This window comes from Dromaius novaehollandiae, chromosome 3, assembly GCF_036370855.1.
Source record: "Dromaius novaehollandiae isolate bDroNov1 chromosome 3, bDroNov1.hap1, whole genome shotgun sequence".
NCBI lineage: Eukaryota > Metazoa > Chordata > Aves > Casuariiformes > Dromaiidae > Dromaius > Dromaius novaehollandiae.
This window is the reverse complement of record NC_088100.1, coordinates 24,529,698-24,549,731: the sequence shown is the minus strand read 5'-3', so window position 1 is coordinate 24,549,731 and position 20,034 is coordinate 24,529,698. Positions and strand designations below refer to the sequence as shown.

General features: G+C 35.0%; 1 protein-coding gene across 1 annotated transcript in view; it reads left to right on the top strand.

Annotated features, from left to right (window-relative positions):
- Positions 1-20,034, top strand: part of CSMD1 (CUB and Sushi multiple domains 1) — a 1,240,345-nt gene that overhangs the window by 1,098,903 nt on the left and 121,408 nt on the right. Inside the window, exons 43-47 of the mRNA XM_026097018.2 lie at positions 4,342-4,519; positions 7,269-7,414; positions 9,770-9,850; positions 10,025-10,138; positions 17,491-17,679. Of these exons, the coding sequence (XP_025952803.2) occupies positions 4,342-4,519; positions 7,269-7,414; positions 9,770-9,850; positions 10,025-10,138; positions 17,491-17,679 (708 nt within the window). The remainder of the gene's footprint in view (positions 1-4,341; positions 4,520-7,268; positions 7,415-9,769; positions 9,851-10,024; positions 10,139-17,490; positions 17,680-20,034) is intronic.

Sequence of the window (20,034 nt, the reverse complement as noted above, 5' to 3'; positions counted from 1 at the left end):
GTTTTCAGTCTCTTATTCCACCGAGGTGGCACTTTTCTCACTTTGTAGAGTATTCATTTCTGTACATTCAAGCTGGGTCTATCACAGCCGAAAGAACTAGCATTGCGTGTGAATGACCTGTTGTTGCAATAAGGAAAGCAGATGGCATAGGGTGTCAGTAACTTCTGACCCTTGGATTTTGGCAGTGGGTCCAAGAGGGAAATCCATAGAAGAATGAAATGACCTTTGTAGCTATGGCCAGTCTTCTTATAAACCATAAATCAAAACCTTTCTACAGAATATTCCGCATACTTCAGAAAGCTGAGAGAAATAAGAGGTCTAATAGTGGTTCATGAGTGGAAGTTAACGCTGACTTCAGAAGACAAGGTTGGACTGGCTATGCAGTTGTCCCAAGGAAATGTGGTGGTGAATATGTATCCTATAAATGATTCATAGAAGAAGGGTAATGAATAACTGTGTGTGAGAACCCTTTAAGAGTTGTTTTTCCACTGATGTCAAAAAACATTGTTAAGAATTTGTTGCACCCAAGTTACATACTAGGTTGCTTTAATTCCCACCAATATGTCACCCTCAAAATCTTTTTTTATGGGGAACAGGATCATATCATATATGCAAAGCAAAGAATTTAGTGTTAGTCCAAATAAAATCTTAACAATCTAATCAGAAAATGAATCCAGTCACAGTGATACTAACACAGTTCAGATTAGGTATAGTTAGAATGATATATGCACCCAAACTTTCTAGAATATACACCTTTCTCTGGTGTTATGCTCACTCTTCCACTTCAACAGCTTAAGGTTGATGATGTCAGTCTGGGGGAAGGGGTACAGCAAGTTCATGCTACACAGAATAGCTACTTGTTATCAATCTCCTTGAGTCACAAGAAGATATAGAATATTATTAAATGTTACACTACACAGTTGCACAAAGCTAAGCAAAAGCTAAAATGAAACAATAAGCAGTTGTCTGGTCATTAGATAATTGTTGCAAGTTAAAAGCAAAGGTCCAGTCTGCCAGAACAAGTCCAAAGCCTGATATGTCCTGCGACATGTGTTGTTAGCTTAACGCAAAGTCTGTGGCCTCTTACTGGCAATGGCACCGCTGTATTAATATGCTACAAAGTTAAGGTATTACCTGTTCATGACTTTTCATTCTCCACATCTTTCCCTTTGTGTATTCCATGATTTCATTTGATTCATAGCAGTTCAGCACTCTTTCTAGCTTCTCATATGGACAAGGGCATCTATCAAAGTGAAGTCTTACTCAAAAATATGAAGGAATGTATTTTGTCTACTAGCATTTAAAATTTGTATCACTTGTATACTCTGTTTGCAGGTTTTTAGCCACTTGATATGCTGTTACTACATTTGTGTATCTTAGCTAGCAAGACCAATTCACTATGAATTTCAGATTTAAATCATAGGGGAAAAAAAACTGGGACCTCATTTGGGGGGAAGATGAGAACAGTGAGAACAGGTGGTACTTAACAGCTCTATTTTTTTTTATATAAACATTTGAACCAAAAGAACCAATAGGAGATGTTAATTTGCTACAAGTCCTAAACTGATAAAATAACCTTTCCAAGGCAGTTGTAGAATTCCCTCTCTTTATGCAAAAGATATGGAGCTTTTTGTTTTGTTTTTGTTTTGCTTTGTGTCTCTGTCTGGTGAGCACCATCAGGGCCAGCAGTAGGCAGGAAAACCAAACAAAAAGCTAGTAAATGATACTGATGCTGGAAGCTTGCCCTCTAAAGAATCTCACCAAAAATGTGTGTCTGTGTTTGAAAACAAATCTTGGGGATTATCTGACCACATGAGAGAAAATGTGGGTGCCTATAATGTTTAGCTAAACTGCAGGTATCTGCCAACAGCGGAATGAATTCAAATCCTTTTGCCCTGACCCAGCAGAACTGCATGCTGCAGATAGATTTATTTTTTTTAATACTGAAGTGGCTGTAATTTGAAACTTTCTGACATTCCCTGAGGAATTTTTTCTGTGATTATAAGGATAGTGAGTGTCACCTAAAGCACTGTGGCTTGAGCACTAGGATTTTTCTTCTAGATTGTTTCCCTAAGTCATCTGAGAAGAGATCTGTGGCGTATGGCTGTCCTGAGCCCATTAGGTCATTCAGTTGTCTGCCTTGAGCTAGTAGACCAAACCTCTGGTGTACACAGTTACAGCAAGGTAGATGCGTGTTTGTGCTGTCTAAAGGTCATACTGCTGGGTGGATCTTTAAAGATGTTTACTGTTTTTACATGCACTGTGGTATACCTGCAGTTAGTATGTACATGTACTACAGTCTTAATGCATCTGTGAAACAGCATGTAGTCTACTGTTAGCACCTGAAAATTTACTTAACTGTAGTTTTTAAACTGTATTTTAAAAAAAGAGAAGACTTGATAATACCCTTTTCCGTTTCAGAGTCCTGTGTTTCTTCATACCTATCATTCACAATGAAACACACTAACTTCATTAATATTAGAGTAATTTATTTATTCAGACTAAAGTTATTTCTGTCTTGTGTGGAATATAGCTTAGTATTTCTGTTTAATTTTCTGTCTCCTATACTTTCCAAAGATCTTTGGGGAGAGCTCAGTATCAGCTGTGTGTATTGTCTCACCTGGTACATTTTTGTTATCTGTGACACTTTATTGGTCTGTTCTGGCTAGCAATGGTTAGGCTGTCTTTACTGAGATGCAATCAGTCTGAATTCTCTGTGGAGAATTAGAGAATAATGAAAACAAAATAAAAAAAAGTATGCAATCATGGACAGCATTAATAAATTAATCAGAAATATAATAAACTTAAAAATATACTTAAGTATAAATTTTCTATCAGAAAAATCCTGAATTTAGGACTTAAAGGATTTTCTACTTATGACTCAATTAGTATTGGGAAATATATTTCTATGTAGTGAATATACCTGTCAAGCAGTTTTTTAACATCAAACACAGAGTACTGTGGAAAGAACAGGCCAGATTTTTTAGACCAGACAATCTGTGCATGGCATACACATAGAGGATTAGGGAACAGTGAAAAATGGACTCAAGTTACATTTTCATCATTGAATTGCCAGGGCTGATAAACATTGCCAGTTGCCCTTGGCTGGTATTTGCAACCAGGACTTAGCCGGATAGATTCAACCCTTCTTTTCCTTAGGCTCTCTCCTTTGCTGGGTGCTAAAAGGATCATAAGAGTGGATACAGATCTGTTCTAACATGCAGAGACTTGCTGAATGCATCGTACTACCTAGTACTAACATGCATGAGGAGAGTGAAGTGGTGAAAGCCTCCTTAGCCTGTCCAGTACATCCGGAGGCTATTAAAACGATTTCTCTGAACAAAGCTACTCATCTATTAACCAGATGATCCCTCTGCCCCAATAGCATAACAGCTTTAAACCTTTCCGGAAATGTGACATCCTTTTGCTTTTTTTGGTCCTTTTCTTTCTTTCTTTTCTGCTTTCTTTTTCTATCACTTAGTGAGAGGAAGAAAAGAAACCAAGAAGGTCTGACAGAGAGAAATAGGAATCCTGACAATAATAACATAAACTTTGTGATAAGAGCTAATGAGAAAAGTTCCAGAGGTAACCTGAGTGCCCACAAATGCTATTAAGGTCTCACTGTTCTGCTAGTTTGCACTAATGGCCCTATGTCTAGTCATATCCATGCTTGCATCCATAATCAGTTAATTTCCCAAGACTGAGACTGAGGAGAGTGCACACTATTACATATTTGTTATGTTGAATTAAATCAACCACCTTGCCATGGCATTGATTTGCCTACAAATTTCATTCAGCAAGTGTATGCTAATTTATTCTTCTATAGTCATTTCACTTGTTAGAATGAATAATTAACATAAAAACTGCAGTTGAAGTACCATTAAACATGGCTAAAAACTCTTGTGAATAGAGTATAGATGACATTTGTGGTTGTAGGGAAGCACGGTCAGCCTTTTTTTAAGAATTGTGTTCCAGTTCAGCTTCAGTTTAGTTCTGTGGAAAGATGCAGATTGTTTTTTTGTTCATCTTGAGTGCAAACAGAAAACACCTCCTTTTAAATATGTACTAAAATAGTTTCAGGAATTCTGAATAAAAGCAATATTCCCGGTAGATTTTGATGGATTTTAAGCAACAGCATCTAAAGGCATCAGGATAACTTTTTTCTTAATTAAAAATGCTCTTTATCTCTGAGGCAACCAAGAAAATTGCTGTCTTGAAGATCTAGATTAGCTTGTTTATGGAGTTTTTAGAATTTGGGAGCATTTTAGTATTCCAGTTTTAACATGAAAAACATGAAAAAGTATGTTTCTCCTTTTAATTTTTCATTTGTTTTCTTTTCAGCTCCTTGTGGCTACAATGTAACTGCTCAGAATGGTACAGTTTATTCTCCAGGATTTCCAGATGAATACCCAAATTCCAAAGACTGTACTTGGTTGATTATTGTACCTCCAGGCCACGGGATTTATATCAACTTCACCTTACTCCAGACTGAACCTGTGAATGACTACATTGCGGTTTGGTATGTGTTATTACTATTTTTTTAACAGAAGTGTTTTTTTTCTGATTGATTTGTCATAAACTCAGTATCCCAAATTAAGGGTTTTGCTTAGTGTTGCCTTTTATAATGCAATTTCTGTTCTAAGGAACAGCATAAATTAATAAAATGAATTATATGAACATATTAAATAATGAATATTGTTTGACACTGCATGAACCCTTAAAAGTTCTTTTTTTCAAAAAATACTCTGAAACTCAAAAGAAGTTATCATTCAGACCTTGTCTGAGCTTCTTGTAGTGTACAGGAAGATACAAGTTAAATTTTACAGTAGTTCTAAGTGGCCTCTATTTTCCAAGTGAGACCATGGGAGGTAGAAGTAATATAACAGTCTGTAGTATGTTTAATTATATGTTCCATTAATATATGTGGCAATATATGTTAGATGTGGCAAAACTCTTGGACATCTTTTTAAATCATTTTAAAATCTTAATATGATTGATAACCATAGCTTCCTCTCATAACCCCTGTATTTCTCAAGCCAGGATTCAGTTGTTGTATTTGTGCATCTTCCAGCTTCTTATTTTTTGTATGCTCCAGTTTCCCAAACTTGTATTTCTTATCCCCCAAGCCCACCTCAATTTTGTGTCCTCATCTGGAAGAAGAGGTCTCAAGGTTGTCTAAATTCTTGTGTCAGACAGTGAAGAGCGAGCATAGATGATGATGTCTCTGATAGGAAGAGGTCATTACATGCCTTCTCATCTAGAGTTAACCCTGGTCCTTATCCCATATAATATACATAGTGACTTTTCTCTCACATGTGCTATGGATAGTTTTGCAAAAGGCCAGTTTACACAGAATATAGAATGTAACTTATTCTTGTGAGAGTCAGCTGCTCCCATCTTCCAACTAAACCACTATATCTGTACCTATTGCTGTCCAGGGTAAGGTTTTTCTGGACAGCAACACTGAAATCCATATAATCCATACAGGGAAAATCCAGTCAGTTTGTGAGTGTGATGTTTGTGCACTGTAGTTTGGCTACTGGTGATATTTGTGTTATCAGTAAATCCAGCTCTGAAATGCATTACAGTTTGTCCTCTTTGGCATGTTAAATAAAAAAGTGCCTTTGCTAGTAAAGATCTAACTGGATCAGTGACTTCTTTCTTTTCTGTCTATGCAAAGAAGTCCTAAAATCATGTCAACTTTTTGAACTTGTTTGGCTGAAGTACATGCTGAATTCCTGAACTGTTACATTCTTTCAATAAAGACCTTTAAAGAACTGTTCTACAGCTTATTTCCCTCAGTTCCTGATTGCTGGTGAATTACAAGTATGCTTTCTTTAGAGTTAGTTTCTGAGCTATCAATGAAAGATATTTCCTGAATTCCCCGCAAGAAAGCTGTTTCGTGTAATTTTATTTATGTCATTCATATATACACCTTTCACTTCTGTATGAAAGAATAATATGGAACTTTAATATGGAATCATTAATTCCCCCCCCCCCTTGGGAATCAGATTTTTAACATGAAAACCTAAGTAAATTATCAGGTCCAATATTCATTACTTGCAAGGCAGGTAATGCATATTGCAATGCAAGTTTTGCAAGGCAGCTGGAAAAGGAAAGTAAAATTTTTATGCCAAGTCAGCTATAGTTTATTTTTTTCTTGTCACTAATACTAGATTAGAAATTGATAGTCTGTATAACCCTGAAAAACTGCACAAGATAAGAATAATTTATTTAAATTACATTTTAATAAAAACAATTAATATATGCAAGCTACATAAATGTGTCATATGCTCTTTTAAAACTTGAACCAGAATACTGCATTTGTCTTTTTATGATCAGGAGATTATCTCGATTGGTTTGGCATAGACAAAAATTAGTTAATGCTTGGCTTTTTAGCAGTAAGACTGAGGTGAACAAATATCCCTCTGAATTAAAGACAGTGAAAGGTCAGAAGCTAAATGCTTTCAGAGAGCTTCTAGGTAATCTCCAGTCTACTAAAGTACACAGCACAAAAGCTTTTTGATTCCGCTTAGGTTCAACAGGTATAATGTACAGAAAGACCACAAATAAGCATTGCAGAGTTTGAAAAATTCTTCATTGATAAAAGCAGTGGGTTTTTTTATTATTATTATTTTGGCTATTGAGAGCTGAAAAGTTTTACATGATGATACTGAAAATAAAATCAACCCAATGTTGTTGGAGTATTTCTCTTCAGGTTGTCTGTCCTACTGTTGGGAAATACAGAACATTATTTCTTTCTTTTTTGTTGTTTTTTTTTTTCCTTATCATATATCTTTGACCCTTTGTAATGAATTTAAATAGCAGGAGTGAAGTCTTGCAACCTCTACACCTCTTCATGCATTAATCATGAGAAAAAACTTGCAGGATCTGTATCAACAATATTAGAAATATTTTGAGGTCACAAAAATTTTCCAGATACGTTTTCTATTAGCTGGCGTTTATATGAGAATTTTGGCAGGAACAGATAGAGAAAGCTTTAGATGTTATAACTTCATCCAAAAATTTTTTTACCTACGGAAATGTAAAAGCTATTAGAAAGTACTCCGGGTCTTAAAAAATACTAGACTTTGAAGTTACAGTATTCTGTGTTGATGTAAATACAAATACAGTAACTTTACCCTCATTGCATAACAAAAAAACATTTTAATGGAAATTTCACTTGTTCTCCAGAGAAAAGGGACTATTAATTCAAACATTAAGTGTAGTGTTTCTTCAGCTGATGTTTTTTATGTTTTCCTTCATAGGGATGGTCCTGACCATAACTCGCCTCAGCTGGGAGTTTTCAGTGGGAACACAGCTCTGGAAACAGCTTATAGTTCCACCAACAAAGTCCTCCTTAAATTTCACAGTGATTTTTCAACTGGAGGGTTCTTTGTCCTCAATTTTCATGGTCAGTTTGCATTATATCAAAATATAATTATCTCAATCAATTACTGAATTAAAATATTTCTTAACTTTTTGATGTCCTGAATAATTTTAAATAAATTTACCAGAATTCATGGATTTGCTACTTATTAAAATGGCAGTGCAAGTCATTTTTTAAAGCAGTACATGAAAAATATCTTTAGAACATTCAGTTGTATCTTTGAATAAACTATATTCTCTCTTTAATATTAATCATCGCTATCTAATACTGTGTTTTTACTTTTTGGATTATTTTGTCCCACTTATTAGTCAACTTTCTTCTATCCTTTGGTAATAAAATTCTTCACCAGCTAATCAGTCCTAGAGGTCATGGTCAGAAAGGTAGATGGGATGGTTAGGCACTGGTTTTAAGTCTGATATCTGGCAAAGGACTTTATTCAAAGTCAGGGCTACAGGATATGCAAGTTAGGCATCTAACTCAAAAGTTAAATCTAATTCTAGTTCTAATTCTGACTTCTACTTCTGAATTCACCCAAATTCTGTATGTTGAGTGGAAAATAGTTAGCCTTCCGGACTGGAGTTCAAACAGATAGGGTAAATTAATTCACAAGGATAGGAGGAAATGCCACAGAAAGAATGTACCTGATTCTGTCCCTCTTTATAGGAAGAAGTCTTTATGAAACTAGCACTCAGAGTCTGAAGTCTTGTCCTCACTTGGTGTGTAATTTTCCCCTCAGAGAAGGGAGTGATGCATGCTAATCTAATGCCTACAGTGCATATATAAGAAGTAAAGGCTGAAACAGGGAACATCCATCTCCCACATTCTGTGATAGTGTTTAATCAGGAGGACACAGGGAATGGTCTGTGACAGCAATTTCCAGCTTTATGTTGAAGATACATAAGCATGTGGTCAGTATTTCAGGGGTGATAGCTTTAAAAGTTGAAAAGCAAGATACATAGTTTATCATAGTAACTAGGATGTTAATCTAGCAAGGGTAGAAAAAATAACTTATTCCTTTTTCTCTGCACTGTTTATTTTACATAATAGATCATTGAGTAGAAATCAGGTACAATGTGAACAATGTCCATATATTTAATTGAGTTCAAAGCAATGAGCTAGGCCAGTGCTGATAAACTCCTGCAAATTGGGCTTATTAGAGACTAAATTTCAGGGACTTCCATTTCTTGAGCCCTCACGTAGGGAGATAGGTATCTTAAGTAGTTAGCTCAGTGAAGTCAAAGACCTTACTGGTCGTGCATGTAAGTACAGTCTTCAGTTCTTGGGAAATTTTATTGCCGGAAACCTCTAGTGTCACAAGTGTCTGAGCAGGTTACCATTTTTTTTTCACTCAATTGTTCTCCAGGAAAACTCTACACAGCATTTTAAGCTCCTAAATACCTTGTTTTTCATAACTGTTCATAAATAGGAGTCTCATTATGTGAAATGTAATGCAGTGTAACATAATATGTATGCAGTGGTGCTACTAATAGTAATTAGAGGTGTACATTTGTATACATATAGTAGGAATGCCCTATATGTATGTAGAAAAGTATGTGGGAAAACATATGCTTTCTCCTCCCTCTCCTTTCCAGTTCTCAATGGATTTAAGCTTATCTTTTCTTCTTGTACAACTGCTTTAAAGTGATGGACTGTAATAGCTCATGTGGAACATGAGGGCTGATTCCCAGTATCATTTACTTTGTGTTTCTTAAACTTCTCAAACTTTTCAAGTGGATAGGACTGTATTGACCAGAAGCATTTGTGTTCTTGTTCTTTGTGTTCTCCATGGAAAGGAGAGTTTTGTATAGTATGTACACTCTGATTGCGATCCAGTATATCTGTTTTGAACTTGTTATCCAGAAATGGCTTCTTCAGCTATCAAAGGCATTCTAGCTTAAATTTTACATAGAGGTAAAATCAGCTAAATACTCCATTTACAGACATGTCAGTCATTGTACTGGTTACTTTCCTTATGAGACTGGACATAATTAGTTGAAACAGATTTGAGGAGTGGAGAGGGGATTTCATTGTAAAGGATTTGGTTAAAATTCACATTACCAGGTGCTACAGAGGCACTCGCATGAAACAGCACCCTTGTAGCTGCACAGCCCTACCTCCTCATTACCTTTGCAACTACGTCCAATACTACAATGGATTTATACTGATAATAAATATTTTAATATTGTAGAGATAATATGTAGTATCATGAGAAAAGTAGTGGATATAACTGATACATTTAACTTGGAAAATATTGAAACTGAGAGACCATGGGTTTCGGTGAAGCTTTGGTACTTTGGCAAGTGCGAATGAGAAATGAATTTTCTGTAAAGTCAATCTTAACACATCAGTACTTAATATTATTTTCACTTAACTTTGCAGCTTATCAACTGAAGAAGTGCCAGCCTCCACCTATAGTTCCCCATGCAGATTCGTTTACTGAAGATGATGACTTTGAAATAGGTGATAAAATAGTATTTCCTTTTCTTTTGCTTCCACTTGAAATCTAATTAAACTAAACTATTAATCAGTATATCTCATCCTCCATCTGAAATATTGATATACTTTTGTTTGAGCCTTTTTTTTTTCTATTTTAACTTTTTAAAGAGTTTTTTTTTTTGTCCATAACTTTTTCAGGAGATTTTGTCAAGTACAAGTGCCATCCTGGTTTCACCCTCGTTGGACAAGATCTGTTAACCTGCAAACTGAATACACAGTTGCAGTTTGAAGGATCCTCCCCATTTTGTGAAGGTAAACATACACTTTTATGGATTGTATTATCTTCCTACATATTAAGCATCATAATTGTGGCACTGTATTTTCAGTAGTGTTTAAAAGGAAAAGTTTCCAATTATGTCTTCAATATCTAAAAGATGTAGACACTTTCAAACTGGTCCCTAAAATATTAGCGCAGGCATTCAATGCTTGACTTCCACAGGCATTGAGTGTCTATTACATATATACGTAAGGAGTAGGCTCATTTAACTACACCGTTATTAAAACATTGATTTTTAAAATTTAATAAAATGATTTATTTTTGTTTCATATTAAACCAAAGAGTTCTTTTCACACCATAAGAGCTTTAAAAATATGTATTTTAATAACATTCAAAATAAAATAAGAAATGAGTCTTATTGGTTTCACTCTCACATGGTGGTGTGTAAGGCAAACTCACATGAAAAATGTATTCTAAAATATGTGTGGCAAATTTAAATAAAAAAACTCTAAAAATCTTTCAGCTATTCTTATGGTGTTTATAATTAAAATATTTTAAATGTAAAGAATTGAAAAGTTTAATATGAATAATATTTAGGAGTGCTTTCATACACAATTTGATCATCTTCATGAAAAACAAGTATATCTTGGAGATTGGAATTCAGAAGTCCAGATCATGTTTTTTTCAAAAAATGTCATTGGTTATTGTCCTTTAGTTTGCTTTAGTTTGTTAAATAGTGGATGGCCAAAAAAAAAAAACAAAAAAACCAGAAATGTTGAAAAATGATCAAGAAGGTATCTCTTGACTTATAATTTCATGGAGTTGTTTGATCAGTGCTATATTGGCTCTAAGGTAGTATAGTCAGAATGCATTAATTGTACTGCAAATCCAGCTTTCAATTTTGAGTTAACAGGGATAGCAGTAATTTAACTCTTGTCCATTTCAATTAGAGTGTTAATAAATGAAAGCCTACAATAAACTGGAGAATTCTTGTAAAAACTACAGAGATATGGAGAGCTTCTGATAATGATTAGCCATCTGTTAAGCACAGGGGAGTAGCTGATTTCCAGTAATTCTTACAGATGCTTTGGGAACTTGTGACTTTCTCTGATGGTAGCAAAACTTGTTGTTTCTTTGTAGTCCTTTGAGATATTTTAGATGAGTATCAGCAGCTCTGTGCTTTCTCTTACAGGGTTTGCAGATTTTCTGATTTTCCTCCTTTCCCTATATGTATTATTTGTCAATTTGCAAAACTATTTGTTAAACTTTTTAGAATCTTAATATTTTGAGTTGTAAGTTGTTCCTGATTGATTATTAAGCATGTTTAATATGCATGTTTTTTCATGAAAAGAGTTAAATAACACAGTTTCCATTAGGAAGTAGATTTAGCAGCTGATAGTGTCCTCTAGTCTTGTATTCTTGTAATATGAATATGGCTTAACTTAACTGGGGGAGGACATCAAATGAAATAATCTAATAACCAGCAAACAGAAAGCCATCGGAGAGATTCAGAGACAAAAGACAATGGAAGTGGAGCCACTGGGGTAAAGATTTTAGCACAGTTAATTTGGACATAGGAAAGGGGTTTATTTTAGGTAACTTGGGGTGCTAGCGGTTTCCTTTCTTCAGACAAGCTGCTCCTTTAGATAAATTTTATTTTACTTTTTGTAAAATAGAATTACATGGTTTTATTCCTGTCCCATTCTCTCCAGTACCTTGGTCAGTCTACATAAATTATTACTGTGCAGATAAATGTTGAATTCCTATTTTATGATGACAACTTAGCTTATTTTTATCAGTATTTTCTGTGTTTCTTGTGGCTGGATTCAGGTTGCTTTATGGACACACCATGTATATGTATTTATTTATTTATTTATATACAACTGCAAAACCTGATTGCTCATATTCATTAAAAAAGCTTATCATTCTATTAATGTTTATATATGTATTTAAATATATATAATAGCAAAAGTTTAATGATTAAACTCTTCCTTTGGACTCTTTTCTTTGAGCTGAGATCTTTTCTGGGGTCTGAATTCATTTTATCTACATGGCACTGGCACTTCTGAAACTCAGAATCATTAGGCAGCAACAAAGATTTAGGGAATCTTTTGACTATGATTTAGGAAATCTTTTGACTGTGTCAGTACATACCATATAATTTCTTTGCAAACACGTTACTCACTTTAACCCATCTACCAATATTTTATATATCAAAAACGTGTTTTAATTACCATATCTATTTAATATTATTAATATTATTATTTAATATTTATGGTGTTGACTCTTGGATAAATAGGTGAGTGCACTTAAGCTGCAGTCTCAAACCCTTCATTTCTTAATTTTGATGTAAATACTAATTTTAAACTCTTTTCAAATAAGTCTTCTTAAATAGGGGATTTTAATATATCTGTAGTTGAATACCTAAGCTAGAAAGGCACCTGCAACCTGAGAATAGTAAATACAACATCCAGAGGGATGGCTTATTGAAAGAACATTTATCTCAAGATAGCAGAGCACTGCTTGCTAGTAATGCAGAACTTAAGCACATGTACTGAGAATTCATCTAGTTGTGTCAGTATGTGTTAAGGGATAACAAATGAAATAATTAAACCATTGAACCGTGAGGGTAACTTCCTCCTATTTTTCATGTATTTACTTAATCATTGGAATTGTAGTGGAGGTTTGACTGATTTAACTGATACTTTTAATACTAATTTCTGCCGAGATATTCTTTCATTTCATAATGTTCTCTCTCCTTTGGAGAGCTAAGAAGTCAGTTAACTCTTAGAAACAAATATATGTAACTGAGTGATGCTTTTCATAAAAGAAACATAATTGTGTCTTAGGTAAAAATAATTTCAAAACTTCTGAGTCACCAAAAAAAAGGAAAAAGAGAAGCTCTTTTTATCTTAGCTATAAAGGTAGCATTACTGTAAGAATCTTCTGTAACTGAAATCAAAATTTATGCAATTAATTCCTTGTGTTAAAAAAAAAAGGAAAAACTCAGTCATTCTATTATCATACAACTAATTTTCAAAGCAGCCTTTATTGGTGCATCTTCTGGCAAATGTTTCACTTTCTTTTTTCCCTTTTTGTAATCACTGTTCTTAGTTTTGACACACTTTCTGATGTGGTTGTACTCCTACTGCTGCAAGTCTAGCAGTATACTCATGTGCTTCTTAAAATAACAGACTAGCCTATTAAAGGAATGAATTGGGCTTTGTATATTTGGAGATCAATTACATTTTAGCTTTTAATCATTTATATCACATTACAAACTACATTCAGAAGTATTTGAAAAATGAATCACCAAAAAAATGGATACTGAGGTGAGGTTGGCACATCACAGCTAAGAGCAGAAAATGAAGTGTTATGTTGATAAGAACAGATATACTGAGGCAGACCAAAAGCCCCTTTACCCACTGTTCTGTCTCCAGCACTGGCCAATAGTGAGCATCTAGAGAAAAGCATAAGATCATTGCAAGCATGTAGTGGCTTAAGGCCTCTAACAAATTGTTGCTAGGCCCTTCTTAAGCTAGTGATGGTTTCTTTATATTTGAGAGTCCTGCAGTGATATTTTTTCAATAGATTTGTCCAATTCCTTTTAGAACACATGTAAAAGGTTTATATCCACTAAGTTTTGTGCCAGAAGCTGCACATTTTAATTATGCAATAGGTGAAGATGTTTCTCCTTTTGTCCACTTTGAACCTGGCACCTATTTTCACTTCATGTTCTCTGCTTCTTATATTGGAAGAAACAACAGTTGTTGGCAGATTGATGGCCTGATTTTATAGACCAGAAGATATTTCATACCTTTAATCATTCTTGTCATCACTCTCAGCACCTCTTCCAATTCTATTTCTTCTGAAATAACGCTGTCAGAGCTGCGTGTACTATTCCAGCTGAAGGCTTGCTGCATTTATATATCATAAGGTCCTTCCGCAATTCTTTGTAGGTAGCCATTGTCTTTACAAATTTGAATATTTTTGTGTCTGCATCAAACTTTGTTCACCTGCTATTTATTCTCTGTTTTCAGTTCATGATTTTTTTTGAACAGCGCTGGTACCTAGACAAAACCATATGGGACTGTCCTTTTCTTTTTCCAGCCTTTTAACCAATTATTTATTTAAGTGAGGATTATTCCCATTATGCCATGCAGCTTAGTCTCCTTAAGAGGAGAACTTTTGTCAAATATCTTCTGAAAATCCATGTAGCATCTCAGATTATCTTCCTTATCAGGATGCTCGTTGACTCCTTCAGAGAACTCCTAACATATTTTTGAGGTATATCGACCTTCACAAAAGCTGACATGATTTTTCTTCAATATACTATGTTTATCTATGAATACATTACTACTGCTTTTAGAATAAATTCTGTCATTCTGTTTAGCAAAGTTATCATGCTTGCAGGTCTGTAGTTCCCCACATCTGCTTTAGAAGTTATCTTAAAATTGGTATTGTTTGCCACCTTCCATTCAATTGGTACTGAGAGAGTTGAAGTAAGATGCTACATTCCAGTTTTTAATTCAGCTGTATTATCTTTAAGTTGATCCAGACATTTTTAATTCATTTTTTTGAATTCTGTGGTTTCAACTCACACTTGAATTTGAGAAATATGTCAACATGTCCCATGTAAAGAAGAGTCCCAAGATGGGAACCTGCTTTGCTCCACCACTATAAACATGGATGAAATAATTCACTTAGTTATTCTCCCATGGTTTTATTGTCGTTGGAGATTCACTGTATATCTTTATCTTTTATTAGCTCTTAAGACTGTATTGCAGGCTTTCTGATCCTGATAGGCTTGAAAGTATTGCTGCTTGTTGCATACTTCACATACTGTTTTTCAAACTCTTTTTTGGACTACCTTCTTTTATTTCTGCATTTTATCTGCTATAATTTATGGGGGCTTTTTTACATTATTCCTATTTAGATCAGCTTCATGTTCTTGTGAATACACTTGTTGAGTGTATTTTCTCTAGTTATACTTCTCTTATTCTGAAGAATATAGGAAATTAAAGTAACAGTGTGTTTCATTTTAGGGTAACGAGTAAGAGAAGGTACTGTCATTAAATGTGTACAACACTGTATTATACAGAAAAAGCCTGTGTGAAATTTCCAGATATAATTTGGCTGCAGGTGTTTCCATTTGAAGAGACAATCCCTGAATTAAAATTTTCAGAAGGCGGAATATGTTTTCCTTATTACTTCATATGCCATTATCCCATGGGCTTTCCCTTTCCTAGGATGTCTCCTTTAGACACTATTTGTGCCCCCCAAAAAAGTGGATTTACCTCTTGGAAATAGTCTGCTGCATCCAGTGCTGTCAGATGAGAGCAGAGAGAGAGATGCATGATAAGGAAAAATTACTTGCTTGCCATGTTTTTCCCCCACCTTATTCTTCTTCTTTGTTGGTATATTTTCACTTGCACGTTATATCCCTCCTTTTTATGTGCTAACGTTTTTTCCCTTTGACTAAAGAATTTTTTTAGCTGAGCAAGATGAGGGGCAAAGAGAGAAAGAATTTCAAAAATCTTATATTCTGTCCTGCACTTGTTGGCATGATAATGCTACACATTCTCCAGGCTATTAGAGCAGACTGACAAAGAAAATATTATGACAAAAAATAGCAGTAAGTAGCTTTTACTTTTGTACACTTTTCCCCCTTCTTAAATACTCAGACTAGGCTTTAGGTAAGTAATTTATAACTTGTCTATAGTATAAAAAAACACAACTGATGAAAAATCATCTGAATTTAGTGTTGAAAGTTCCAAGCATTAATTAGACCCAGGGAGCTCTTGGAGCAGCCAGAAAAGAACTGTTTTGATTTTTAGTTTCTTTTCTAAAGTTTGTTGCCATCAGGAAATTGGTAGTCCACAGAAAATGAGTTTTTAAGTTAGATTTGAAATGCATGTCTTCCACACTTCAGTGTATCATTTTTTATAATAATTTTAATACTCTGGGATGGTGAATGGAATGCTGATGAGAATCATATTGTCCAAGCACATGCACTTTCTCTGGCCTTCTACTCAGTTCCAAGTCTGGAAAACTGTATCTAGATGAGGGGATGGATAGGAATATGCCAACTTATTAAAGGTAGGGTCTATACTTTGTAGGAAAGTGATAGATAATTTATATGTGACTTAATTGATAGGGTTCTTACTCTATTTGCATTGTTGCTTCTGAGGGAGAGTTCAGATTTTTTCCTGAATGGGTGGGAGAGAAGGTAAAGACTGGAAATCTTGTGTAAAATGTAATATCCTTCTCTACCAGTGTGCCTAATTTCTCTGAGAGGAAAATCAAATATGAAATCCTGACACTATTTTCCAAAGTCTACAGCAAAATTCCTCTTGGCTACAAGTGAACCCAAATTTCACCTCCAAGGCTGAAGTTTACAAAAGGCCAACTGGGAGAGATGTCTCTTTTTAATGTTTCCATCTGTGTTTTTCTCTGTAACATGTTTATTCCCCTTATCATTTTTTCTCTATTTTTATGTTATTTACCATCTCATATTCTCTAATTAATGCAAGTACTTGGGTACTGTGCCAGTCAGTTTCCAGGAATGCATTCCTATGAAGGAATATTTGTGAATTTTACACGGAAAAAGTTGCTGAAATACACATATATTATGAAATTGTGGAGAAGCTCAGAAGTCAGAGGCAAGCAGACATGAAGACATCATTCTTGTATGAGAGACAAAATACTAAAGAAAAATAGTGACCACAGCATTCAAAATAAAAATTTTATAGCATTTAAGTATAATATACTCATCGTCATGTGAGATATGATAAATGTCAGTGAATACCATGTGAAAATCCTTGTTGAATGTTATGAGCTTAGAGCTTGTCACTGGGGAAGTGGTTGCTGAGAGGATCTTACTTAGATGACTTTGACAGTTCTGTATCCAAAATAAATCCTTCATCTACATAAAATGCTCTTTTTATATATATATAATTTTGTGTGCCATGCTCAGGTAAGAGTTGATTCTTACAGCCGTTTTCGAGAACTCAAATAGAAAAGAGCGGCAAAGTTTCCAAATAAAAAGTTTAATGGGGACTTTCCTCTCACAGATATTAGTAATTACACCGGCATGTGTGCAACTCTTGACTGTAAACTCTTTGGGCTGTGATATATTTCTAGATTAATGTTTTATTATAATAATTGTTCTCTTCCATAAGTGCAGGGTTTATAAAGCTCGTTCTGATATTGTTTGTGCTCAGGGGAACTTTACTATTGAATCCATTTGGAATGTGATTTTAACATGTCTGCATTTGGAAATTGATCCTAAAGTATTTTAATCACTAAAAAATAATAGTACATTTGATTATGGAAGGGAAACACTATTTCATTACTATTCTCATTGTTCTTCTTGTGTCCTTCTTAGCACAATGTCCAGCAAAGGAAATCCGTACAGAATCATCAGGAGTGATCCTCAGTCCAGGTTACCCAGGCACCTATCCCAATTCTCAGACCTGCTCTTGGACTATAAAGGTTGAGCCAGGATATAACATCTCCATCTATGTAGAAATGTTTCAAAGTGAAAAGCAGTTTGATGAGCTGGAGGTATTTGATGGTAAGAAAGGTTTGAATTATATCTAATCACAAAGAACAAAAATAAACTAAAGGGAGGCTTGATTTCCAGCTGTTGGTTTAATTATCACAGAATCACAGAATAGTTGGGGCTGGAAGGGACCTTTGGACAACATCTGGTCCAATCCCTCTGCTCAAGCAGGGCCACCTAGAGCAGGTTGTCCAGGACCCTGTCCAGGTGGCTTTTGAATATCTCCAGGGATGAAGATTCCACAGCTTCTCTGGGCAACCTGTTCCCGTGCTCAGTCATCCTCACAGTAAAAGTTTTTCCTTATGTTCAGACAGAACTTCCTGTGTTTCAGTTTGTGCCCACTGCCCCTTGTCCTGTCACTGGGCACCAGCTTCTTTATACTTCCCCTTCAGATATTTGGCAAGATCCCCCCAAGCCTTCTCTCTTCCAGGCTAAACAGTCCCAGCTCTCTCAGCTATCCTCCTATGAGAGATGCTCCAGTCCCTTAATCATCTTATCAGCCCTTTACTGGACTCACTCCGGTAGCTTCACCTCTCTAGTGTACTGAAGAGCCCAGAACTGGACACAGTAGTCCAGATGCGGCCTTATCAGTGTGGAGTAGAGGGGAAGGATCACCTCCCTTGACCTGCTGGCAGTGCTCTGCCTAATGCAGTCTTGGATACCATTTGTCTCCTTTGCCTCAAGGATATGTTGAATCAACTTGATTCGTCATGCAGTGATACATCTGAAATCTGTAAAATAGTCCAGTATTTTTATTATTTTGCCTTAAATCTAAGTCTGTTAGTCAGTGAAAGTTTTTATAGATGCATTCAAGAGAAAGAACCTGATTAATTTTTTTAGGCTTTGTTAGAGGAGGAGCAGCAGCAAGAGCTTTCCTATGAAAATCATACAGTTTTTCTATTTCCTGGGAAATGTATGGAAGTGTCTGAAAGGAGAAGTAAATGTGCTGTTTTGTAATGAGTCATTTCTGGTCTCTTTTTAAACAAATACCGTTTGTGTAATTTCATAATTGTCGTCAATGGGATACTTTTCCTACTTCCTCCATAACATAACAGAACCAATGCTGTTTCTTCTTTGAATATACCCATATAGAAAAATTTGGCCATCTAGTTTGAGACAAAGAGTGGGAAAATGAAAAAAATTACTTTTTAGAATGTTAGTCATACCAGCAGCCTCTCAACAGACCCTATCTCAACAGACACTATTCTTGAACTGTTTTTTTTTTCCTACTGAATTCTGACCTTATTATCGCTTGTTCTATTCTCTTGATTGATGAAAATAACTGGTCCCTGATTGCTCTTTAATATATTTTTATTCATTTGGAGACAATTATCATATCCTCCCTCATTAACCAAGGATATATGATAACTGTGGTAGAATTGATTAATATTCACTGTGGGAGTTTCATAACACAAAAAATATTAAATGGTCATATGTTTTTAAGTATCTTGCTCCAAATATTTTTTGTAAGTCATAGGACTTCTAATATCTAAAATTAAAATATTTCCACTGTTTTATAACAGCATTCTGTTAAGCTTCTGAAAGCAGTATTTTGCACTTTTAAAAATGCCAGATCATTAGCTGGATTTTTTTTCCTTATAATCTTATCTATGTTGGTCAGTGTCAGGTCACTGGAGGAAATAGTCTGAAAAATCTATTAAAATTGTCTTTTCCTCCACTCTATTTTCTATTTAACTTCAAGACAATATGTAGTGTGCCTGCAACTTTTCTAGTGGTCTGATCACTTTGTTTTCTTTTGAAAAAATCTGTTTAGATTGCTTAATGTTCCTGATGAAGATTTTTGTTTCTTTCTTATGCATTTAAATTTAATGAAACCAGAGTATCAATAATGGATCTGAGGGAAGAATGAACATAGTTACTACATTTTGAAGCATTGTCATTTTATGACATAAAATCACATTCTGACAAATTCATCTCTAGTGCAGCTCCACTGAAGCCACCTACCAGCAAACTTAAACGAGAATGATAATGGCATATTTATAACCTCTCAATGCAGCGCCATGTAGGGATTCCTAGGCTAACTCTGAACAAGTTGATATTTAAACATGGCACAGTGCAGTGCCTTGCTGAGATCCTTGTTTGCGTCCCTGTGGCCACATTAGCAATTTGCTTTGCTAGGCTAATTAGTTCTACATATCAGCATGATGAGTTAGTTGAGGCAGAAGGCAGTGCTGATGTGGCTATTCTGTTTCCAGTGATGGATATAACTCAGACTAGCTCATTCAAAGCTAGCTCAGGTATTTCTTTGTATTGCTACATAGCATAGTAAATATATTGTATCCTAGGAAGCTGGGACCTTATGTGGTCCAAACCAGCATAGCTTTATTTAAGTCAGGAGAACTGAAC